The 24,349-nt window shown below is 37.8% G+C and overlaps 1 protein-coding gene across 1 annotated transcript in view; it reads right to left on the bottom strand.

The window, feature by feature from the left end:
- LOC135362993 (leucine-rich repeat-containing protein 37A-like) overlaps nt 1–24,349 on the bottom strand; it is a 41,351-nt gene that overhangs the window by 14,686 nt on the left and 2,316 nt on the right. The window contains 6 exon segments of the mRNA XM_064583037.1: nt 6,091–6,165; nt 6,738–6,809; nt 15,028–15,108; nt 15,785–15,856; nt 19,936–20,007; nt 23,939–24,010. Coding sequence (XP_064439107.1) covers nt 6,091–6,165; nt 6,738–6,809; nt 15,028–15,108; nt 15,785–15,856; nt 19,936–20,007; nt 23,939–24,010 — 444 coding nt within the window.

Genomic DNA, 24,349 nt, shown 5'->3' with positions numbered 1-24,349 from the left:
TCTGACAAATCTAACATCCATTCCTGGTTACAAATTAAAAAAAAAAGAAGCCCTTGGCAAACTGGGACGGAAGGAAACTTCATCTTGATAAGAGACTTCTACAGAAAAATCGCAAACATCATATTTAATAGTGAAAGACAAATGCTTTCTCTCCAAGATCAGGACAAAGGAAAGGGAGTCTTCTCTCATTACTTCTATTTGATAGTGCACTGAAGGTTCCAGTCAGTGCAATACAGCAAGAAAAAGAAAGAAAAGGTATTCAAAATGGAAAGGAAGAAGCAAAACTATATTTGCAGATAAAATGATCATCTATGGAGAAAACCTGATGGAATCTATAAAAAGGTTACTAGAACTAATAAACGAGTTTATCAAGTTTGCAGGAAAAAGATCAATATACAAAAAATTAATTTATCTCTAATACCTAGCACTAAACAATTAGAAATTGAAATTTAAAAAAATATTACTTATAATAGCATCAAAAGTATAAAATACTTAGAAAAGTCTGAAGAGATGTAAAAGGCTTACACACTGAAAACTATAAAATATTCCTGGGAAAAATTAAAGAACACCTAAATACATGAAGAGACATAAAGCGTTCATGGATCAGAAGATTCAATATTGTTAAGATGTCAATTCTCCCCAAATTGATTTACAGATAAAAATCCCACCAGACTTGTCTGTACAAATTGGCAAGCTAATGCTAAAATTCATATGGAAATGTAAAGCTCCTAGAATAGCCAAAGAGCTTTGAAAAAGAAGACAAAATTGGAGAGGACTAACACTACCAGATTACAAGACTTATGAGGCTACACTTTCAAGACTTTGTGATATTAGTATAAATTTAGACAAACAGATCAAAGAAACAGAATAGAAAGTCCAGAAGGAAAGAGATAGGAACAACTTATTTTCAGGTTCCAAGGCAGCTGAGTGGAGAAAGGATAGACTTTCCAACAAATGGTGCTGGAACAACTGGACATCCATATGCAAAAAAGCAAACATCAATCCAAACCATATACAGAAATGAACTCAAATTGGTTCAAAGATCCAAATATAAAACCTAAAACTATAAGCGTCTCAAAGAAAACACAGGAGACCTTGTGTTGGGCAAGATTTCTTAAGATATGACACCATAAGGATAGCCTACAAAAAAAAAAAGGATAAATTGGACACCATCAAAATTAAGAATTTCTATCTCGCAAAAGACACTCTTAAGAGAATGAAAATACGAGCTACAAAATGGGAGAAAATACTTAGTAAATTACATATTTGATAGAGGACTTGTTTCCAGAATATATAAAGAACTCTCAAAATGCAATAATAATATAGCCGAAAGACAAGCATACGAAAAGATATCTGACATCAATAATTAGAAAGGAAATGCAAATAAAAGCCACAGAGATGCCACTATACACCTATTCAACTGTCTACAATTAAAAACACTTACTATAGCAAGTATTAGCAAAAATGTGAAGAAAATGGAAACCTCATACATTGCTGGTGGGAATGTAAAATGGTACAACCACTGTGGAAAATAATTTTTTAAAAACTTAAAACACACACTTACCATATGAACCAGCCATCCACTTCCAGGTATTTACCCCAAGAGAAATGGAAGTATGTATCCATACAAAGACTTGTACACACATAGAAGCTTTATTTTTAATAGCCGAAAATTGGAACAAATCAAATGTTCATCAATGGTGAGCAGATAAATTGTGGCATATCTATATAATGGAATACTATTCAGCAATAAAAATGAATTATTGATATACATAACAGCATGGATGAATCAAAATAATTATGATGAATGAAAGAAGCCAGTTAGAAAAGAGTACTTACCACATGATTCCATTTATATAACATTCTAGAAAATGCAAACTAATTTTTAGTAACAGAAAGCAGATCTATGATTACTACCCAAAGCAATCTACAGATTTAATACAATCCCTATCAAAATTCCAATAGCATTTTTCACAGAACTAGAACAAACAATCATAAAATTTGTATGAACCACAAAAGACCCTGAATAACCAAAGCAATCTTGAAAAAGAAAAACAAAACTGGAGATATCACAATCCCACAATTCAAGTTATATTACACAGCTGTAGTAATCAAAACAGTATGGTACTGGCACAAAAATAGACACATAGATCAATGAACAGAATAGAAAGCCTGGAAGCAAACTTAAAATTATATGGTAATTAATCTTCGACAAAGGAAGCAAGAATATGCAATGAGAAAGACAGTCTCTTCAAAAAATGTTGTTGGGAAAACTGGACAACTGCGTGCAAGAGAATGAAACTGGACCACTTTCTTACACCATTTACAAAAGTAAACTCAAAACGGATTAAGGACCTAAATGTGAGACCTAAAACCATAAAAATCCTAGAAGAGAGCACACGCAGTAATTTCTCTGATATTGGCTTTAACAACATCTTTCTAAATATGTCTCCTGAGGCAAGGGGAACAAAAGCAAAAGTAAACTATTGGGACTAATCAAAATAAAAAGCTTCTGCATAGTAAAGGAAACAATCAACAAAACTAAAAGACAACCTGCTCAATGGGAGAAGATATTTGCAAGTGACATATTCAATAAAGGTTTAGTATCCAAAATATATAAAGAATTTATACAACTCAACACCAAAAAACCCCCCAAATAATCCAATTTAAAGTGGGCAGAAGACATGAACAGACATTTCTCCAAAGAGGACACACAGAGGCACCTGGGTGGTTCAGTCGATGAAACGTCCACCTTCAGCTCAGGTCATGATCTCAGGGTCCTGGAATCGAGCCCCACATAGTGCTCCCTGCTCAGTGGGGAGTCTGCTTCTCCCTCTCCCTCTGCCTCTCCCCCCGCTTGTGCTCTCTCCCAAATAAATAAATAAAATCTTTTTTTTTTTTTTTTAAAGAAGACCTACAGATGGGGCCAACAGACACAGGAAAAGATGTTCAACATCACCCATCATCAGGAAAATGCAAATCAAAACCACAATGAGATATCAACCTCACATCTGTCAGAATGGCTAAAATAAAAAACACAAACAACAAATTCTAGTGAGGATATGGAGAAATAGGAACCTTAGGCACTGTTGGTGGGAATGCAAACTGATGCAGCCACTGAGGAAGACAGTATGGAGTTCTATAACTCACAAAATTAAAAATAGAACTACTCTATAATCCAGTAATTGTACTTCTGGGTATTTAACCAAAGAATACAAAAACACTAATTCAAAGGGATACACGCACCTCTATGTTTATTGCAGCATTATTTATAATAGCCAAATTATGGAAGTAACCTAAGTGTCCATTGATAGATAAATGGATAAAGAAGAGATTCATATATATAAATTATGGAATATTATTCAGCCATAAAAAAGAATGAACTCTTGCCATCTGCAACAACATGGATGGAGCTAGAGAGTACAATGTAAGTGAAGTAAGTCAGTCAGAGAAAGTCAAATACCATATGATTTCACTCATATGTGAAATTTAAGAAACCAAAAATAATGAGCAAAGGGAAAAAAAGAGCAAGAAAGAGACAAATCGAGAAAGAGAGAGACAAATCAAGGAACAGACTCTTAATTCTAGGGAACAAACTGATGGATACCAGAGAGGACAGGGGGTGGGAGGATAGGTGAAATAGGTAAGTGCATCAAAATTTAAAAATTAAAAACTTCTGGTCTTCAGAGATAGAACAGAATGAAGACAAACCACAACCTGGGAGAAATTTGCTGAACACCTATCTGAGAGAAAGGACTTTTTCCAGAATATATAACATACTCTTAAAACTCAATATATGTATCCAATTAAAAAATGGATTTGGGGGTGCCAGGGTGGCTCAGTCTGTTGAGTGTCCGACTCTTGATTTTGGCTCAGGTTATGGTTTCAGGCTTGTGGGATTGAGCCCTGAGTCAGGCTCCATGCTTCGCGGGGAGTCTGCTTGAGATTCTCTCTCTCTATCTCCTTCAGCCTCTCTCCCCACCACACTCACTCACTCTCTCTCTCTTTGTCTAAGATAAATAAATAAATCTTCAAAAAAAGAAAAGGAAAAGAAAAAATGGATTTGAAGGACACATCATTTAAAAAGGTATCTGGTACATGGGGTGCCTGGGTGGCTCAGTGGTTAAAGCAGCTGCCTTTGACTCAGGTCATGATCCCAGGGTCCTGGGATTGAGCCCCGCATTGCGCTCCCTGGTCAGCGGGAAGCCTGCTTTCCCTCTCACACTCCCCTTGCTTGTGTTCCCTCTCTCGCTGTCTCTCTCTCTGTCAAATATATAAAGAAAAATCTTTAAAAAAAAAAAAAACTGGTTCTCCTGCAATTAGAAAAAAAAAAGGTATCTGTACATGAGTACACACTCAACATCACGAGCTATTAGAGAAATGCATATTAAAGCCACAATGAGATACAGCCTACATACATACCTATAAGAAAGTTTAAAAAAATTTTTTAACTGAAATATAAGGTGAAGATCTCATACACTGCTGGTTGGAATGCAAAAAGGTACATCCATTTTAAAAACAGGTAAGCAGTTTTTTTGTGTGTTTTTTGTTTGTTTGTTTCTTTTTTTTAGAGAGAGCACACATATGGGTGCATATGAGCCGGGGGTGGGGAGGTGCAGGGAGAGGAATAGGGAGAGAGAGGATCTTAAGCAGGGTCCACATTCAGCGTGGAGCCCAACTGGGAGCTTGATCTCACGACCCTGAGATCATGATCTAAGCCAATATCAAGAGTCAAACACTTAACCGACTGACCCACCCAGGTGCCCCCAGGTAAGCGGTTTCTTAAAAAGTTAAATATACACTTAGCCTATGATGTAGCAGTCCTACCATTAAGTATTTTACCTCCCCCAAAATGTAAACATATGCTCACACAAAGACCTGCATGTGACTGCTTTTAGCAGATTTATTCATAATAGACAAAAAACTAAGAATAGCTCAAATGTCCATTAACTGATGAATGCATAAACAGACTGGTGTATCCATACAACTGGAATACTACCCAGCAATAAAAAGGAATGAGTTGCAGATAGATGCAACAACCTTGATGAATCTCAAAAGGATTATGCTGAAATGTCCACAATAGCCAAACTGTGGAAAGAGCCAAGATGTCCATCGACAGATGAATGGATAAAGAAGATGTGGTCTATATATACAATGGAATATTATGCAGCCATCAAAAGGAATGAGATCTTGCCATTTGCAACGACGTGGATAGAACTGGAGGGTATTATGTTGAGTGAAATAAGTCAAAGAGAGAAAGACATGTATCATATGATCTCACTGATATGAGGAATTCTTAATCGCAGGAAACAAACTGAGTGTTGTTGGAGTGGGGGGTGGGGTGGGAGGGATGGGGTGACTGGGTGATAGACACTGGGGAGGGTATGTGCTCTGGTAAGCGCTGTGAATTGTGCAAGACTGTTGAATCTCAGATCTGTACCTCTGAAACAAATAATGCAATATATGTTAAGAAAAAAAAAAAAAGAAGAAGGTAGCAGGAGGGGAAGAATGAAGCGGGGGAAATCTGAGGGGTAGACGAACCATGAGAGACGATAGACTCTGAAAAACAAACTGAGGGTTCTAGAGGAGAGGGGGGTGGGAGGATGGGTTAGCCTGGTGGTGGGTATTGAGGAGGGCACATTCTGCATGGAGCACTGGGTGTTGTGCACAAACAATGAATCATGGAACACTTCATCTAAAACTAATGATGTAATGTATGGGGATTAACATAAGAATTAAAAAAAAAAGGAGTATGCTGAGTGAAAGGAGCCAATCACAAGAGACTACATACTGTATGATTTCATTTATAAGACGTGGTGGAAAAGGCAAAACTATAGGGACAAAAATGAGGCTGGTGGCTGCCAGGGGCTGATGGTGGGAAAAGGGGATTGACTGGAAACAAAAATGTTCTATATCTCAAATGTGGTGGTGGTTACGTAGCTATATGTTTGCCAAAACTCATCAAACTGTATACTTAAAAAGAGTAAATTTTATTAAATGAAAATTATACCTCAATAAATCTGACTTAAGAAAAGAATAAAACAAACATAAACAACTAAGTGAAAATAAACATAAGAAAAATCAACTTACAGTTTTTCCAATTCAAGGGTCATCATGAGGATGCTCTCAATTGTTGGAAGTGACACCTGTGTTGTTCCCATGTCTCTGAAGGAGAAAGTCCAAACATGAATGATACCAAAGACAAAAATTCTATACTTAAAAAGAGACTTAACGACATGCGATTAGTTAAATTCCGTCAAGCCAGCTCAAGAGTTAACTTGCTATGGACAATAATTTCAGAGAACTTTTATTGAAGAAATTTAAATTTATGTGCATCATCAAATTTATCACCTTGGTGATGAACAGTACAATCTCTTGTTACCATTATCCTACTTCTCATTCTCAATTGCATCCATCTCTCTTGATTAATCTTTTTTTTTTTAAATAATGTACATCTTATTCCACTTTGCTTTTTGAGACAAATGGTATTTCTACATACATAATAAATGATATTTCTGCATACATCTGTATGTTCCATATCTGTATGTGTTCTTCAATAGTGCTTTCTTCCTCTGCAGGCTGTCTTGCCCATATACATTGTTTCTTTGCCAATAATTCTTATTTCAATAACCCAGTTAAAATTTAAATTATGACTTTTTAACCAAAATGCAAGATACTTAATCTTTAAAAAACAGCAGAAATCATCTCATGAGCCATGAGATCGTTGGAATACTTACAAATATTTTAATGCCGGCAATTTAAAAAGATACGAATCTTCAACAGTTGTCAGAGGGTTACGATTGAGAATTCTGAAAAATGCAATGGAATTAAAATTATCTGCATTTTCAGTAACTACCATGAAAGTTTATGTTCATTTTTTTGGTATGGGACTTGAAGGTCAAAAGTAATCATTTTCCGCCTTTGCCTATAAATCTGTAAAGCAGTCTTCCTTTGGGAACTACCCAGGTCTCTGAATGATAAAGTGGGAAAGAAAAAAACATTTTTTTTTAAGTGGACGGCAAAGAAAAACTATGCCAAAGAACTTTTCAGGTTGAAAACCCCAGAAGTGACTACCCTAGTAGGAAGCCCTGGCTCTGTAGGAAATACCATTTCTAGTGTCCTCCATGATTTAAGGTGTTTTTCTCTTATCTCTAGAAATTTAAAAAATTCCACAGCTTAAACCACGCAGTTAAAGACAAAAAGAGGACCAATTCCTCAGTTTTGGAGCCAAACAATAGGGGCTAAATGTAGGAGGAACTGGTGAAAGCTATACTCCCACCACATGTTCCGTGTATCCTTGTATCACAGCCTTTGTCATGGCATGTAATCACCTGTTTCCTTGTCAGTCTCCTGGACTGTGGGCTCCTTGAGGGCAGGGACCATACTTGATTGTCATTGTCCCTGTGCCTGACACAGTGCTTGCTATTTACTAGTTACTTAATGAATGTTTGTCGAATAAATAAATAACATTTTTTCATTCTTTGACACAAGTTTTTATTCCAAAGTGTTGAATACATTTTCTTCTCAATGCTTTAAATACAAAAAAGGTAAAAGAAATAGGAAGAAAGAGAAGAAAATCTTCCTTGAGGTTGACTCTACTCAAGAATCATTACTGTACTTTTGCCAAATATTAGAAAGATAATCATCACAACCAATACTATTGGACTGTAAGGCATCTGTGATCAGCATTTCACATTTAATCCTCACAATAACCTTATGTGATAGATATGATCATTCCCCCATTTTACAAACGAGGAAACTGAGGTACAGAGAAGTTATGTAATTTGTCCTAGATTGTCAAGAGAGTCCGAAGCAGAGCTGGAATTTGAAATCAGTTTTGACTTCAAAGCCTGTGTTTAACTCGTATGAAGAAAAGGGGATTTAAAAATAGCTGTTACCTTAAACTTAACTTTGAGAGCACTAAATACAGAAATACTTTGTTGGACTTCATCTCTCCATCTGGGAGAGCTTCTCCGAGAAAGACATTTTCTATTTTTATTCCTTTTCTCTAATCATCTCACATGACTAAGTGTTTAATTAGCCAATGGTCATTGAGACTTTATAGATTTAAAAAACCATGTTATAGGCAAATCAGCTAAAATGGGAAAGTGAGGACATCTGAAAATTCATCTCTCATAAAAGCAACAACAATGACAAAAACTGGAAAAAGTGGTCAGAATTAACTCTGTTAGAAGTTTGGAAAATTTAATCAATGGGCTTGCAGCAACCCAGAGAGCATTCATGAAATAAAAACTAATTTCCGTAAGAACAGTGAGATCTGTTGTTTTAACTTGTCCTAGACCTCTGCTCTCTATCCTGATGGTCGCCTTGAAAAATGGCCCACATCCCAGGGGAGCAAAATGGAGCTGGAGTTCCTTAAAGCCTCATTTTCTTTTTTTTCATTTTATTATGTTATGTTAGTCACCATACAATACATCATTGGTTTTTGATGTGGTGATCCACGATCCATTGTTTTCGTATAACACCCAGTGCTCCATGCAGTACGTGCCCTCCTTGATACCCATCACCGGGCTAACCAATCCCCCCTCCCCCCTCCCCTCTAAAACCCTGTTTGTTTCTCAGAGTCCATAGTCTCTCATGGTTCATCTCTCCCTCCAATTCCCCCCCCCCATTTTTCCCTTCCTTCTCCTAATGTCCTCCATGTTATTCCTTATGTTCCACAAATAAGTGAAACCATATGATAATTGACTTTCTCTGCTTGACTTATTTCACTTAGCATAATCTCCTCCACTCCCATCCATGTTGATGTAAAAGTTGGGTATTCATCTTTTCTGATGGCTGAGTAATATTCCATTGTATATATGGACCACATCTTCTTGATCCATTCATCTGTTGAAGGGCATCTCGGCTCTTTCCACAGTTTGGCTATTTTAAAGCCTCATTTTCAAAGAACTGTCAGTGTTTTACCTGTATAGTGGGTTCCCTGGAAAACCTCGCTTGAAAAGCTTGTCTTTGACCTCACTGAGAGCTGCACAATGCTAAAAGCCTCTTCTTCTCAAGGGGCATTTTTAAAAAACAATTACAGGTAAATGTTTTATCCTGGTGGTCGTGTGAGGCAATGGATTAACAGGCGGGACAAAAAAATAGCCTAACCAAAAATCTTAAAAGGAAAAAGCTGAGAAATAAGATGTCCACAGAGACTTTGAAATGCTTCAACATATTCCTGGGAAACCAGAAGACCACAAGACATATTCCTAGGAATGTAGGAAAAAACTTAGCACTAATAAATGGGGTCAGCAAGGTTGCAGGATACAAGATCAATGTGTAAAAATTAGCTGTATTTCTATACACTAGCAATGAGTAGTCCAAAATGAAATTAAGAAAACAATTCCATGTATAACAATATTAAAAAGAATAAAATCCTTAGGAAAAAATTAACCAAAGAAGTACAAGACTACACTGAAAACTATAAAACACTGTTGAAAGACATTAAAGGACATCAAAATAAATGGAAAGATATGCCACGTTCATGGATTAGAAGAAAATATTGTTAAAATGGCACTATGCCCCAAATTGAACTATGGTTTCAGCACATTCCCTATCAAAATCACAGCTGACTTCTTTCCAGAAATTGGCAAGTTAATTCTAAAATTCATACGTCAAGTCAAGGGACCCAGAACAGCCAAAACAATCTTGATAAGGAAGAACAAAGTGGAAAGACTCATATGCCCCGGCTTCAAAACCCAATTCGAAGCTACAGTAATCATAGTGGGATACTGGCATAAGAATAGACATATAGGGGCGCCTGGGTGGCTCAGTCGTTAAGCGTCTGCCTTCGGCTCAGGTCATGATCCCAGGGTCCTGGGTTCGAGCCCCGCATCGGGCTCCCTGCTAAGCGGGAAGCCTGTTTCTCCCTTTCCCACTCCCCCTTGCTTGTGTTCCCTCTCTCGCTGTGTCTCTCTGTCAAATAAATAAATAAAATCTTTAAAAAAAAAAAAAAAGAATAGACATATAAATTGATGGAACAGAACTGACTGTCCAGAAATAAATACTCACATTTATGGTCTATTAATTTTCTTTTTCTTTTTCTCCTAGTCCATCAGCTTTTTGCTATTCACGGGCTTCTAAATGATTTTTAAAAATATACCTTATTTGAAGAGGAAAACTCAAGTATTTTTGCAAAAGCCTTTTGCTGTAGAACAACGGGACAGATTAAAGGTAGCTCAAAAAATGAGGGAACATTTCTTAGCCGTTATTTTTTTTCCTCCAAATTCTTCTATACAGGTCCAGACAGATAGGCTATGTTTCCTTTCTATTAACTGAGGAGACAGAGAAGAACTGAGGACTGAAGCATGTCATCACTGTCCTGAATGTACTGAAATCCTAACAGGTTTAGCTGAAAAAGTGTCCAAAGCAGGCAGTGAAAATAAATTTAAAATAGGACCAACTCCAAACTCTCTATGCTAGAATCCCAAGGCAGGCAGGGAAAACTGGCTCTTTGGAGGAAGGCAGTCCAAGAAATAAGCAGAGTGACCTAGAACCTGTTCCAGTATGTTTGAAGTACTTGGGGATGGAGTAACCCCTTTCCTTTATTCATCTACATAGGTCCATGAGCCAGGAGAACATGACTCCCCATGTGAAGCTCCTCAATACAAGACATCTAATTTCATGACGTAAATCCTTTCTCGGGTGGGAGGGGAGGGCGAAGTCTAAAGGATCTGAAATTGTGGGCCTATATTTTTTTTTTTTTTTTTTTTTTTAAAGATTTTATTTATTTGAGAGAGAGAATGAGATAGAGAGAGAGCATGAGAGGGAGGAGGGTCAGAGGGAGAAGCAGACTTCCCGCTGAGCGGGGAACCCGATGCGGGACTCGATCCTGGGACTCCAGGATCATGACCTGAGCCGAAGGCAGTCGCTTAACCAACTGAGCCACCCAGGCGCCCCATGGGCCTATATTTTAATCAAAGTTCTGAGAATAGCTTTGAAGAAGAGTTCCTGGCGGTGAGGAACAGCAGAAGAAGCAAGGGCCTCTGGAATCAGGAAGACCTAGGTTTGAATTCTGGCTGTCACATCCTGGTGAAGTGACTGGAGTAACAAACATCTCGGAGTCTCACCTAGCACCATTTACTTCATAAGGCAATTTGAGGATTAAATGAAAGAGCATGTGCAAAGCACCTCACATAAGGCTGGGCACAGAGTAGGTGCCTAGTAATAATGATGTTACATTTGCACTGGGCAGTAAGCAGAAAGTCTGGGGATGCCCAGAGGTGGCATGGCCAGGAGCTCCAGAAGCATGCGACTGTCATGGGGAAAAGGAGCTCTCTTCCCCAAAAGGTCCTATTCCAGTTGGAAACCAACTCCAGGAGACAATGCACAAAATGCCAGATAGTCATCATTCAGCTCCCAGTCCAAGGGAATGCGGAGTTGCCTTACTTGCAAAGCTCCTAGGCGGTTCTGCCACTTGTTAACAGTGTGAACCTAGGCAAGTGACCCAACGTCTCTGAGTTTCAATTTCCTCATCCCCAAAGTGGAGATAATGATATCTACATTGCAAGAGCTGTTGGAAACATGAAAATGAGACACAGTGTGAGAGAGCATGTATTGAGCATTTTCCATGTGCCAGGCACTATCTGAGAGTGTTGGGCACACTATCTTGCTTGTACAATACGTAAAGGTCCCTAGCCTAGTGCCTGAAACACAGTAAGTGCCTACTAGATATAGGTCATAAAGAAACGTTAAGGGGCAGAGGAAGAACTACTCTGCTTCCAAGAGAAAGAAGATATGTTGTTAGATATGTGGGAAGAAGGGATGCGGCTGGGAGAAGGAAAGTATGGTAGTTGCTGGGTAGGACTATCTCAAACCTTTTGAACTATTACAAATAGAAAATAATAAAACAGCCACCCGAAGTTCCCTCAAAGGACAGACCCGAGTTATTATTTTCATCCTGAATGTTTATGCCTTTCTGAATCGGAGAAGAAGCTGCCAGGATTTCCAGTACACAGCAAAAAGTGATGACGATACCCCGCGGTGTATAAACTTGTGTGTGCACACAGCCATCTAAAGGAAACCGATGCTGGATGACGGGGGAGCATTAGGGTGTCTCTGTGACTGCGGCTCGATTTGCCTTCACAGTGTGGCCATGACTACCTCAATGGTATTCTCAAGAGTGGGGTAAATAATTCAGTAGGGATAAGGCTTAGATTTTCCTCATTCTCTCTTAGTGCTTATGTTCTTGGCACAACACTGATGCACCACAGACAAGCCAGCATGTGGATGTGCTCTACGTGGATCAGGTAGAGCCCTTCTACATTGCAGAGTCCTTCAGTTTCTAAAATCATGGAGCTTGTATTGTTAGAACCGATGAAGTGACTAAAAGAATTTTAAAAAATAAGCCATCAGTCTGGACCTGTGTAGGTGAATGAAGGAGAAGCACTTTAAAGTCAGCAAAAAAAGTATACTTAACATTTAGGATTATCAACCACTGCTGGTTTTCCATAATATATGTCATTCCTGATTTCATCTGAAAGAGATATGATTATTACTACCATTCAAAAAGTGGTACCTTATTAAAACAAAATGTAACACAAAACCCCGAAAGTGCTACCTTATTAATAAGCTCTTGGAACGTCTTTGAGGTGGATTTCAGATTTTTGTTTGGCCAGCACACCAGAGGACAGGCTCATTGGGTTTCTCCACCAAGAGGTATAACGTCTCCAACTCACCACCTTTACTAAGCACTCTGTAACACCAAGAGTCTCTTACGAGAGTCTGAATTTCATTATAGTTAGGTGGGAAACGTAGGAAAAAACTGGGTGGAATCAGTTGATAAAAATTCATGGATTCACTGAAAAACATTCACCGAGTGCCATGCCCACTCAAAATAGACTTTACCACACTGCTAACTAGTTCACTCTGTGTTTATCAATAACTTAGAGGCTTCATTCAAGAAACTTACTGAGTTATAATTATCTGAAACCCAGGGGTAAATCAAGGATCTTGTGGGGCCTGAACCTCATCTACTTTGGGAAATCCTGTCTAATAAAAACATGCAAAATTATGAATACAAAAAATTGCTAGGACCCTCTCCCAAGACCCTGGAAGGGGCCTGTGTAAGCAAGGAGTCCTGAGGCGTAAGTTCAAGATAAATCCACCTCAGCTGGGGCCTCTAAGTTTTACAAACTAAGCTAATGCCAGAGAAAGTATCGTTTCCACTTACAAACACCCCAGTAATATGTCACATAGGAAATAACATGACTTAATTCAAGGGGTAGCACCTTCCCTTGGCAACTTGCCTTTGAAAAGAGATGCAATAAAGTCCCTGTCTCACTATGGCAAACATTTCCTGAAGCAGACGAGCTTTGTCTCTTAGACAAATGTGGCTCCCAACAAAGAAGGAGCCTCGCCCCCAATACACACTTACTATACTGGGATTTCTTTCGGAAGGAGCCGTGAATTCGTTTCGGTAGTGCAGCTCTATTCAAATCATGTGACATGGGTATGAATTTATTTTCAACGCCAGCTAGCTCTGGTTCTTTAATTACCTTTTGCTGTCATTTAAGATGCACGCAGAAAGTCAACACAAACAAGTTGTTGCCTCATCCATTACGAATCTTTCCTATCCCGCAACCCATTGCCTACTTTGTCGCCCCCCCACCTTGGGACCCTGCTGAACAGATGCCCGCAGGACTCCTGTGGGCCTTCCCCTCAACACCCATCTTCCTCCTCCTGGCATGAGAGTTCCTTGGAGCCGTCCCTGTCCTGTTCTTCTTTGCACCCCCAGCATTTAGTACAGTGTCAACACATGGTGGGCACGGCACTCGGTGAATGTTTTTCAGTGAATCCATGAATTTTTATCAACTGATTCCACCCAGTTTTTTCCTACGTTTCCCACCTAACTATAATGAAATTCAGACTCTCGTAAGAGACTCTTGGTGTTACAGAGTGCTTAGTAAAGGTGGTGAGTCTGAGACAGTATACCTCTTGGTGGAGAAACCCAAAGAGCCTGTTCTCTGGTGTGCTGGCCAAACAAAAAACTGACCCTGAGGACTCCTTCCCCAAGTGAGGCATCAGCAAATTAATGAGAGGAGAGAGGAGGCCGCTGCAGATGGACATCGGCGGCAACAGGTACTCAGCGCCAGACACGCCCTCAACACCTCCATCTATTCTAAAATAAACTGTGTGAAATTGTATTTCTGAACCACGAGACAGGTAAGGTAGTCTTTTCCAAAGGCAGGTTTAGAGGAGGATCTTCACCTTGTGTCTAAAATCCCACTCAGGCCATTGAACATACCCACTTATGACTTGCTATGTCACAGAGAAATCACGGAATTTTCCAGCTGAAAGGGAATAACACGCTTCTTACTGAAGAACAGTCAGGAAAGAAAGCATATGAAATTAGGCTACAGCAATGTATTTTCTTCATGAACGTTTTTCACACTCCAACTTAACATAAACACATCTTTTTCCATACCTCAAAGGTTGCTATTGCCCCCAGATAATTTACTTCAGAGGTATATACTTTTTGCTCTGGGTGACTGCGGAGAGAGGGGTCTTGTGGTAAGTTTTCAGGAGTTCTTTCTGCTTTACCATTTAAAAGAAGCTGATGGCTGAGGAAGGACACACACTCTTGCTCCCTGGAGAACTCTGTGCTAAACTTAGTTCTTTGAAGCTTTATTTTGCATGTATTGAAGCAGTTAGGAACTTTGCACATGAGCAGGAATCAAAGTTAAGTTCGAAAGTGGAATTTCAAGGACCACGCACCTATCAGAGAAGCATCATTGTCACGGAGTCCCAGGATAATGCTGATTTGGGTGTTATTTGCTTGGGGTCTTTTACTGCCCACACCAAAGCTGAGTACTAGAGAAAGCAGAGTGTGCCATTTATGAGACAGACAAGTCTCTTGGCCTCTTTGTACCTTAGTTTCCTCATTTGAAAAAATGAATGGATTTTAAGACATACTTTTCAGAGTTCATACTAGGCTTATTACACCCACCGAACCAATAACTGGATGATGTTTTTACACATAGTTATTTTTTCTTACATGTATTCATTTTCTATTTCACTTACAATTTGTGTAAAAACTGCATTCCATGCCAGGCCTGAAATGTTCCAAAGCTCAGTTCTGTGAGTAAATTGCAACCAAGATTTCTAAAAAAAAAAAAAAAAAAAAAAAGACACAAGCAAAAGAAGAACAAAAGATATTCTTTCAGAACATTTATCCTTTGGCAGTGATTCCAATTTATATATGATGAAACATAACCTCAATACGCTCTCCATACACTGAAGAAATCTCACTATGGAAGATACTTTTGGAAAAAAATTTGCACGAAAGGTTTATACTTTCATGTTTATACATGTGGTGCATTAGATACAAATCAGTCAATGTTCTATAAATACTTGTGTTAAGTAATCTTTATTTCTCTAGAAAAATGTTTCACAACATCAGCATTATTGACATCTATGGTTGGATCGTCTCTGTTAGGAGGGGCGGTCCTGCGCATTGTGGGGTGTTTAGCAGCCTCTGCCCACTAGATGCCAGTAGTTCATCTACAGTCTGACAACCATAAATGTTTCCAGACACTGCCAAATGTCACCCGGTGGCAAAATCACCCCGGTTGAGAACCACTGCTCTAGAATGATTCAGTCTGATCTATACAAAAGTCTCACACTAATCTTTGCTACAGACAAAAAAGATTTGCTACATAATTTTAGTAGCTTTCTACTAATAAAATTTCAATCATATTTCAAAATGATTATAACAAAGAGGCTTACAATTAAGTTTAACAAAAATTCCAAGTATAATGAAATTATATTTGTAACTTACATAAACTGCAAAAAAGGTAGTGGTTCAAATGTACGTCTTTCAATAGATTGTATTTTATTGCAGGATAAATCTCTAGGAAAAGGAAAAGGAAAATATTGCCTCAATTATCTATTCGATATCTAATTAGTAGGATGATAGTATTGAATAAGTAGCTTTTGCCTAAACTCTGAATCTCAGGAATTGTTTTTTGAACCTTCCAGAGCCCCTAACTCTACTTACTCTGTCCTCACCTCTCTTAAGAGAGTCTCACCTTCAAGATCTTCATAAATAAAATCCACAACTATAGATCTTGATAGATCTTGGAAGTAATCTCTCCTGAGAGCAGAAGAATTGATTAGAGGATCTTTTGTGGTCTCATCAATTTCTAGATTATGAGGTCAAAGTTTTTATCTCCACATACAATTAGAATTTCTTTTTTCAAGATTTATTTATTTATTTCAGAGAAAGAGAGTGAGCGAGCGAGCGAGAGAGAGCACAAGTAGGAGGGGCAGAGGGAGAGGGACAGAGAATCCCAAGCAGACCCTGCACTGAGCACAGAGCCCAGTGCGGGGCTCCATTTGAGGACCCTGAGATCATGACCTGAGCTGAAACCAAGAGTCAGATGCTCAACCAATTGTGCCACCCAGGTGCCCCTATAATTACAATTTCTAATATTAAAAGGGATATTCTCACATTAGCACAACTTCTTGCTTTAGTTCTATTTTTCTAGGCCAATTCAATAGCAGAAGAAATAAAAGATGTCCTTTCATTTAACTTGAAAGGAAATCACTCCTCTAATCAATACATAACTTTGAACTAACTCAGAATTATATTATCATATGAATAGAAATTCATTTTTGGTCATACACTGCCTTAATAGTCCATGAATTTATTAACTGCTTCAGTTGCAGGTAGTGAGACAACAATAAAAACCACATGGTACTGGATTTTTATTTGAAAACACCCATTCTTGATTATAGCTGACCTTCTTACTTCCACTCATCCCAGCTTAGTTCCTCACTTTCCACCTAGTCTTCTGATGGGCATTGCCATATCCAGTCTCTCCCTTTCTAATCCATCCTACACACAGTTACCAGATTAATTCTCCCGAAGTGGTTCTCGAATACCAGCATCCCTTGGGAACTTAATCAAGATGCAAATTCTCAGCCCTACTGTGGACGGAGTAGTCTGTAATCAGTAACTGTGTTCTGACAAGCCCTCCAGGTGACTCTGCTGTAGGCTAAAGTCTGTCCTGGAGCACTGCTGTGATAACCCAGTAGCTTGGCATGTTATCCATGGCCTTCAAAATCCTAGAAGATCTGGCTCCAACCTCCTACTCTACAAGTACCAGATATTCCTGCATTTTGCCTTTCTCCCATTCTCCTTTGCAACCTTATTCTTCCCAAGATGTCTGTCTGATGATACCCAATAGCTCTTCAAGGTCCTGTTCAAACAGCATTGCTCTAATAGCTTCCCTGATCCAACGTGAAGTCTTTTTTCCCTCATCTGTGTTCCAAAAACAACTTAGATCTCTCATTGCCCATATCCATTTCTCCTTCTCCTCCTTCTCCTCCTCCTCCTCCTCCTCCTTCTTTTTAAAAAAATTTTTAAGTAGGCTCCATGCCCAACCGGGGGCTTGAACTCATGATCCCAAGATCAAGAGTCACATGCTCTACCGACTCAGCCAGGCAGGCACCCCAATTTCTTTTTAATATAGTTATTTTTGCATCCCATGTCCACTGAGCATAAACTCCTTGAAACTATGGACTAGTTGTGTTCATCTGCATTGCCTACCATGTTTAAAACTGACACAGGGACCGAAAATAAACTCAAATATTTATAAAATAAACAAATAGCTGGGTAATGAGTAGCAGAAGCAAAATGACTGTTTTAAAAGAAATGTAGTTCTATGACTTTATGGCTTCTTCTGCACCTCTCTGGCACCTTGTCCGCTTAGTGCTTTACACATTATGGTTTGAGCTTCTGTTTATTTTCCTTGTGAGATCATGAGTTCCTACAAGGGTAAGAAGCCTGTCTTAACCATCTGTGAGCCTATGATACTGGGCATAGTGCCTGTCATATTAGCTTTTGATTGACATGTTTTTAAATGAATGAGAATACTTCAGCTAACATGAAGTGACTGGTTTACAAAGTATTTCACAGTAGAAGTAATGAAGGACCTAATCCATTGAGCAGTTTATCTCCTTTGTTTTTTTCCAAACTGTGTTTGTAAGGTTTGGAGTCCAGATGGCAGAGGTATCCAAGAAGACCAATACAAGAGTGGCTGTTTCCTAAGCCTTGGAAGGTTTGATCATTTAAAAGACTATTCTTAATATCATATCCGGCTCTTTTTACCCACTACCCTTAAACCTTCTACATTTACAAGAAGAATCCATTTGCTAAAGAGCATCATTAATAAGGATTCATGACATACACAGCTGTGGATGCCATGGACAAAGAAGAAAAATTGAACCAGGCATCTGGGTGGCTCAGCTGGTTAAGCGTCTGACTACGGCTCAGGTCATGATCCCAGGGTCCTGGGATTGCGTTGTCCCGCATCAGGCTCCCTGCTCAGTGGGGAGTCCTCTCCCCTTGCTCCTCCCCCCTGCTCATGCTCTCTCTCTCACTGTCAAACAAATAAATAAAATCTTTTTAAAAATTTTTAAAAAGAATAAAAATTGAACCTTCATAACAAAGAATATAGTATCCCTGTATGTCTAAATCCATAGAAATACCACGCAAGCATTTCCTCCTTTACAATGAGGCTGGAGAGATTTTATTTTGTAATTTGTGAAGTTAGGGGCATTTCTGATATGTTTATTTAGCGTAAACATTTCTAACTATACCACTTAACCATCATTTTATTTTATTCTTTAAAGATTTTATTTGTTTATTTGTGAGAGAGAGAATGGATGAACGCACAAGCTGAGGTAGCGGCAGGCAGAGGGAGAAGCAGGCTCCCCGCTGAGCAAGGAGCTCGACAGGGACTCGATCTCAGGGTCCTGGGATCATGACCTGAGCCGAAGGCAGATGCTTAACCGACTGAGCCACCCAGGAGCCCCTTATTTTACTTTTTTTAAAAAGATTTTATTTTTCTCAAGTAATCTCTATACCCAATGTGGGTTTTGAACCTACAACCCCGAGATCCAGAGTCGCTTGCTCTACCAACTGAGCCAGCCAGGCACCCCTTAACCATCATTTTAAACATCTATTTTTAATATTGGTATAAGAATTCCCACACTGAAATCCTTAATCTGTTCTCTTGGTAACTTAATATGTACTTGATAATACTGCTTACATAATTTACCTGCTTACTTAAATATTTAATATTTAAATATTTAATTTAGCTTAAATTTTAAAAAAATTCTGGGTTAATGGCATTCAAATTAATCTAAGTGGTCTATATTTTCTTGTCCTGTAGGTGATAATTTTTTTTGAATCTTTTTTTTTTTTTAAAGATTTTATTTATTTATTTGACACAGAGAGAAAGACAGCGAGAGAGGGAACACAAGCAAGGGGAGTGGGAGAAGGAGAAGCAGGCTTCCTGCGACCCCAGGACCATGACCTGAGCTGAAGGCAGACGCTTAACGACTGAGCCACCCAGGCACCCCTGTAGGTGATAATTTGAGGTTAACTTTAATTCCTCTCATTTTACTAAACCAATTTTTAAAACCTTTTCTGTAAAAGCCAGATAGTAAATATTTTGGGCTTTGCAGGCCACATGCTGTTTCTGTTGCATATTCTTCTCTTTCTCTTCTTTTCTCTTTTATAGCCCTTTAAGAATGTAAAAATCATTCTTAACTCATAGGCTGTATAAAGACAGACCATGGGCGGGATTTGATCCATGAGCCATAAACTAAATATAAATGTAAGCAGATGGTATATGAACACTTATGAAACAAGGTTCATATGGGTGTCCATAATTGCTCAGACCTCATTACCCCTTTTGCTCTATAACTATAGGGTCTTTTTCTGTCTATATCTTGTATATAAAATTAAAAAAACTGAAAACACAGAGAAGATATTTAATGCTAGAGATGGGTTGGGGCCCTACAGAGTTACAGAACTGTAGAGTTTTATTGTTAGAAGAAATTGTCGCGATTATCTAATTTGAACCCCATATTTATTTTATAGATAACTAAAAAGTCATAATAAATGATTAATTAACTTACAAATACTGGAGGGATAGTAGGCCTTCAAATGAGTCCTTATGTAATTCGGTCAAATAATTTTCACTGAGAATTCTGAAAAACGAAAAGGTTATTTTTGCATCAAAATGCAAAATACCTACAACTATTTACTACCTAGGATTAACTTCCATATGGGAGGGGAAACTTGGGAAATGGTGCCCCGTAAATACACTAATTCTTATTTAATTTAGGAGTACTGATCTCTGCTCTGTTTCCATTCAAATCCTTCTTTTCATGTACTCCTTTGTGTCCATCTCTCTTCATCTCTCTCTCCCTCTCTCTCTCTCTCTCTCTCTGTCATACACACACATACACCCCTATCTACTCTTTGCACCAAAATGCATATTTAATGCCTACTCTCTGGATCACAAAGTCTCTGCTAGAACCCAGCTCTGGGTGCCAACAACCCTGGCAGAACTGCCATTTCCTCCTCTCTTTTCCCAAATTCTATTCGGAAGCCCCATACACAACTATAGCAGCGTGGCAGAGAAAGCCGTTCATTTTTTTGCACTCCGACTAAAAAATATTTTTGAGAACTAAAAAAATGTTCATTAATAAATGTTCAGTTTAATAATTATCAAGCAAATACCCATATAACACCATTCATGTCAAGAAAAAGCCCTGCCTGCATCCCAGAAGCCCCCAGTGTGCCCCTTCCAATCACAACCCTCTCTCTGATTCCCCAGAAGTAACCACTATGCTGACTTTAATAATAATTTCCTTCCTTTTTGTTTTTTTATTTTTTTAAAGATTTATTAATTTGAAAGAGAGAGGGAGGGGCAGAGGGAGAGGGAGAGAGAGAATCTCTAGCAGACTCCCCACAGAGTGGGGAGTTGAAATCTCAATTTGGTTACTAATATTTTTATCAGAAATACTTGACCGTATTTAGATTTCATAAAATTTACACTTGAAAAGCTAACATCACATACTCACATTGTTGCAAACATATTTAAACATTTTCTAATAACTGTTGAGTATCAGTTTTTTAATTTAAATTTTAAAATAACTGAAATTAACTAAATTCAAAATTCAGCTCCTCAGTCATACTAGCTACTCCCAAGTATTCAGTAGCCACATGTAGCAAGACATGCAATACTAGGCATTGAAATGAACCAACCTCAGCTACATGCAACAATATAATGAATTTACAAGATAATGTTGACTGAAAGAAGCAACATAGAAAATAATACATATGATTCCATTTATATAGAGTTAGAGTTCAAGAAGAGGCAAAACTAACTTATGTTGTTTACAGCTGCCCTGTGATAGGTAAAACTACATTTAAAAAGAGAGGAAATTAGGGGTGCCTGGGTGGCTCAGTTGGTTAAGCATCCAACTCATGACTTGGGCTCAGGTCATGATCTCAGGGTCGTGGGACAGGGCTCTTTGTAATTGAACTCTAACTCTATATAAATGGAATCATATTATATGATTTCTTATCAGTACTTGAAATTATATCTATTTATTATATTTACATATTTGTTTTTATATTATATATTTGTAAACCCCTCGAGAACTGGGATATTTGGTCAATTTTATTCTTGAGCCTCTATCCCAGGCATGTAAAAACAGTTCCTGGTATATAGTAGATGCTCCAGAAATATTTGTTGAATGAATTCAAAAAGTGACAGGTATCAATATGCAAACATACTGCCTTTATTTAAAACAAAGTATCCATTTATTATCACTGGTGAGGATAAGTACAACTTAATAATAAATAATAATAATGTCTTTATAATAATAATGATAAATTATAACAATTTATAATCATAATAAATAAATAATAAATGTCTTTCTCCACCCCCACCCCTTAATTTGTGACTCAATCTCAATCTTTTTAGACAAGAACCTTTTGAGAGTTTCATAAAAGCTATGGACCTTTTCCCTAGAAAACCGCACTTTCTTGAATATGTGCAAAGGTGTGCACGTGATTTCAATTTATGAATCATCCCTTTTGGGCACAGGTCTGTGAGGAGAATGGACTGAATTCGGAGGAGGGCCAAACTTGGGTGGATAATAAAATGATATATCACATATTTGTTGTAGATATCTCAAAATATCATTTATTCTCATCACTACCTTGAATTGTTATTATACCTACCACTATATCTTGTTATTTAATGTGTGAACAGAAGCAGGTTTATTGCTATATCACTAATCTTTTTTAAAAAATATTTTGAAAACTGTATTTCAACATAATTTCCTTTTACTATACATTTTAAATTATTATACATTGATAAACATTATCCCAAGAACACAGTCCTCTGCAGGTCATCAAATAGATATATAGAAAAAAAGGTTAAAAATCCTGCCCCAGGGGACCAGTGATCCATAGTTAGGAACCTCTGCCTCAAGCTGAATTAGAAATCTGCAAATCTTACTAGATTCATGTTCTAGTATATAAACTCCCAAACACATGCTTTTTAAAAATTAATTTTTAAATTTCTATTTACTTTCTAAAAATATGTTTTATATATATGTATTCACATGGCTCAAAATTCCAAAGGTATATAGTACACAATTCAAAGTTTTTCTGCTACTCCTGTCCCTCAGCCTACCCATCCCCCTCCACTCCCTAAAGAAAAGTAACGTGCCAAATGACTTTCAGTTTTCTTACAAGTGTGGGAAATAAAATCTCCAAGTCAGACACTATCATGGGGAAATACAAACTATAAATAGTATTTAAGAAATTCATAAAATAAAAACATTTTGCTTGGTTCTAGCATTTCTCCAATAAGATAACAAACTAAGGGTGGGGGGTCTACTTTAGTGGGATCATAACCCCTATTTTTAGATTACTATGACTACTATGTCTTTTATTACTAATTCAGAAGTCATTTATGACTTATCTACTCAAGTTGAACTAATGATACGATACACAAGCTGTCATGAAAAATGCCAGTTAATTGCTTTGAGTGTACTATTTTTTCCAAAATCATTTGTATCTACATTGACTTTTTCTACAAATCAATTAAAAAAAAGATAACAAAAAGTTGGCAAAGGACAGAAAATTCAGATAAGAAATACAAATGTTTAGTAAACAAAGAGAGACATTTAAATTTACAAGTCATTTACAAGAAAACTTCAAATTCAGATGAGACCCCTTTTATTCACCCATCAGATCAGCCAAGAAATGGAGAATATCCAGTGGTGGAGGGGTGTGAGGAGGTGAATGCTGTCATGGTCTATGGGTTGGGGTGTATACAAGTCGGCACAACTTTTTTGAGGGCAATTAAAATTGTACATCTACATAGTCTTCATCCCAACAATTCCATTTCTAGATCTCTATTCTACAGAAATCCCTGCCTGTGTACACAAAGATGCATGGATGAGGTGGTTCACTGCAGCAATGCATGTGACAAGAAAACCAGACACAGTCTAAACATCCATCCATAGGGGAATTATTAAATTATAATACATTCATACTACGGAATATTACGCAGGAGTTTACGAGAATGGGGTAACCCCCTATGTACTAGAAGAAAAGAAATCTAAGACCTACCATGAAGCAAAAGAATGGAGTTGTAGGATGTTACCATTTATGTAAAAGAAAAAAAAGAAAGAAAGAAAATCACACAACAAACCTATTTTGTTGTCTATAAATATGTATGTAGACAAATGCATGGATAAAGGTCTGGAAGGATATATATGAAACCCAGAGTAGTGGCTATCTCAGCGGTGGGGGATCAGAACACAAGGAGGATGTTCACTATATCACGATATTCTTTGATTTTTATACATTGAGAATATAATCATGTATTCCTTGTATAATAGAATATAAGTTTAGATTGACTCTAATTTTAAAGAGAGCCTGCCAAATTTAATTTTTAAAATAAACACTGAATTGCAATCAATAGGGGTTGAATTGGGATATGGAGGGGGAAATACCTTTCCTAAGAGCTACTGACTTCAAAATTCTGGACCAAGAAGGATCTTAGAATGCAGTTCAGTTTTTTGTATTTGTATTTGGAGAGAATATACTCACAGTTTCTCAGTCCAACGGTATGCCTTCCATATATTTTTATCGATCTCAGAAATAGAATTTCCTTTGAAATTTCTGTGAAGAAACACCGTTCAGATCCTTGAATAGGTAGGAAAAGAATGAACAGAATAAGTAGAAGAAGCATTGGCAACCTTGTGGGGAATATTCAAATGCAGAAAATACCAGCGTTCTAATTTCCACAGTTATCAGCATCCCAGTTTGCACAATTAATGAAGAGATGAGGTGGGACTGCTGTGCGCAAACAAGGCATCTCCCTAGAACCTGAACTTCCTATCTTGGACAGATATTGCCAGTGAATTACTTTGACTATGAGCGTTTTTTCCAAAATCACTTATGAGTCCAAAATGGCTCCTTCGTAAATCAGTGAGAAAATAAGAATTCAACAGAAACATG

Source organism: Mirounga angustirostris, unplaced genomic scaffold, assembly GCF_029215605.1.
Source record: "Mirounga angustirostris isolate CCGP_5_RB_7025 unplaced genomic scaffold, mMirAng1.0.hap1 SCAF_17, whole genome shotgun sequence".
NCBI classification, from domain to species: domain Eukaryota; kingdom Metazoa; phylum Chordata; class Mammalia; order Carnivora; family Phocidae; genus Mirounga; species Mirounga angustirostris.
The sequence above is the reverse complement of the archived record's forward strand: the minus strand, read 5'-3'. Positions and strand labels throughout refer to the sequence as shown.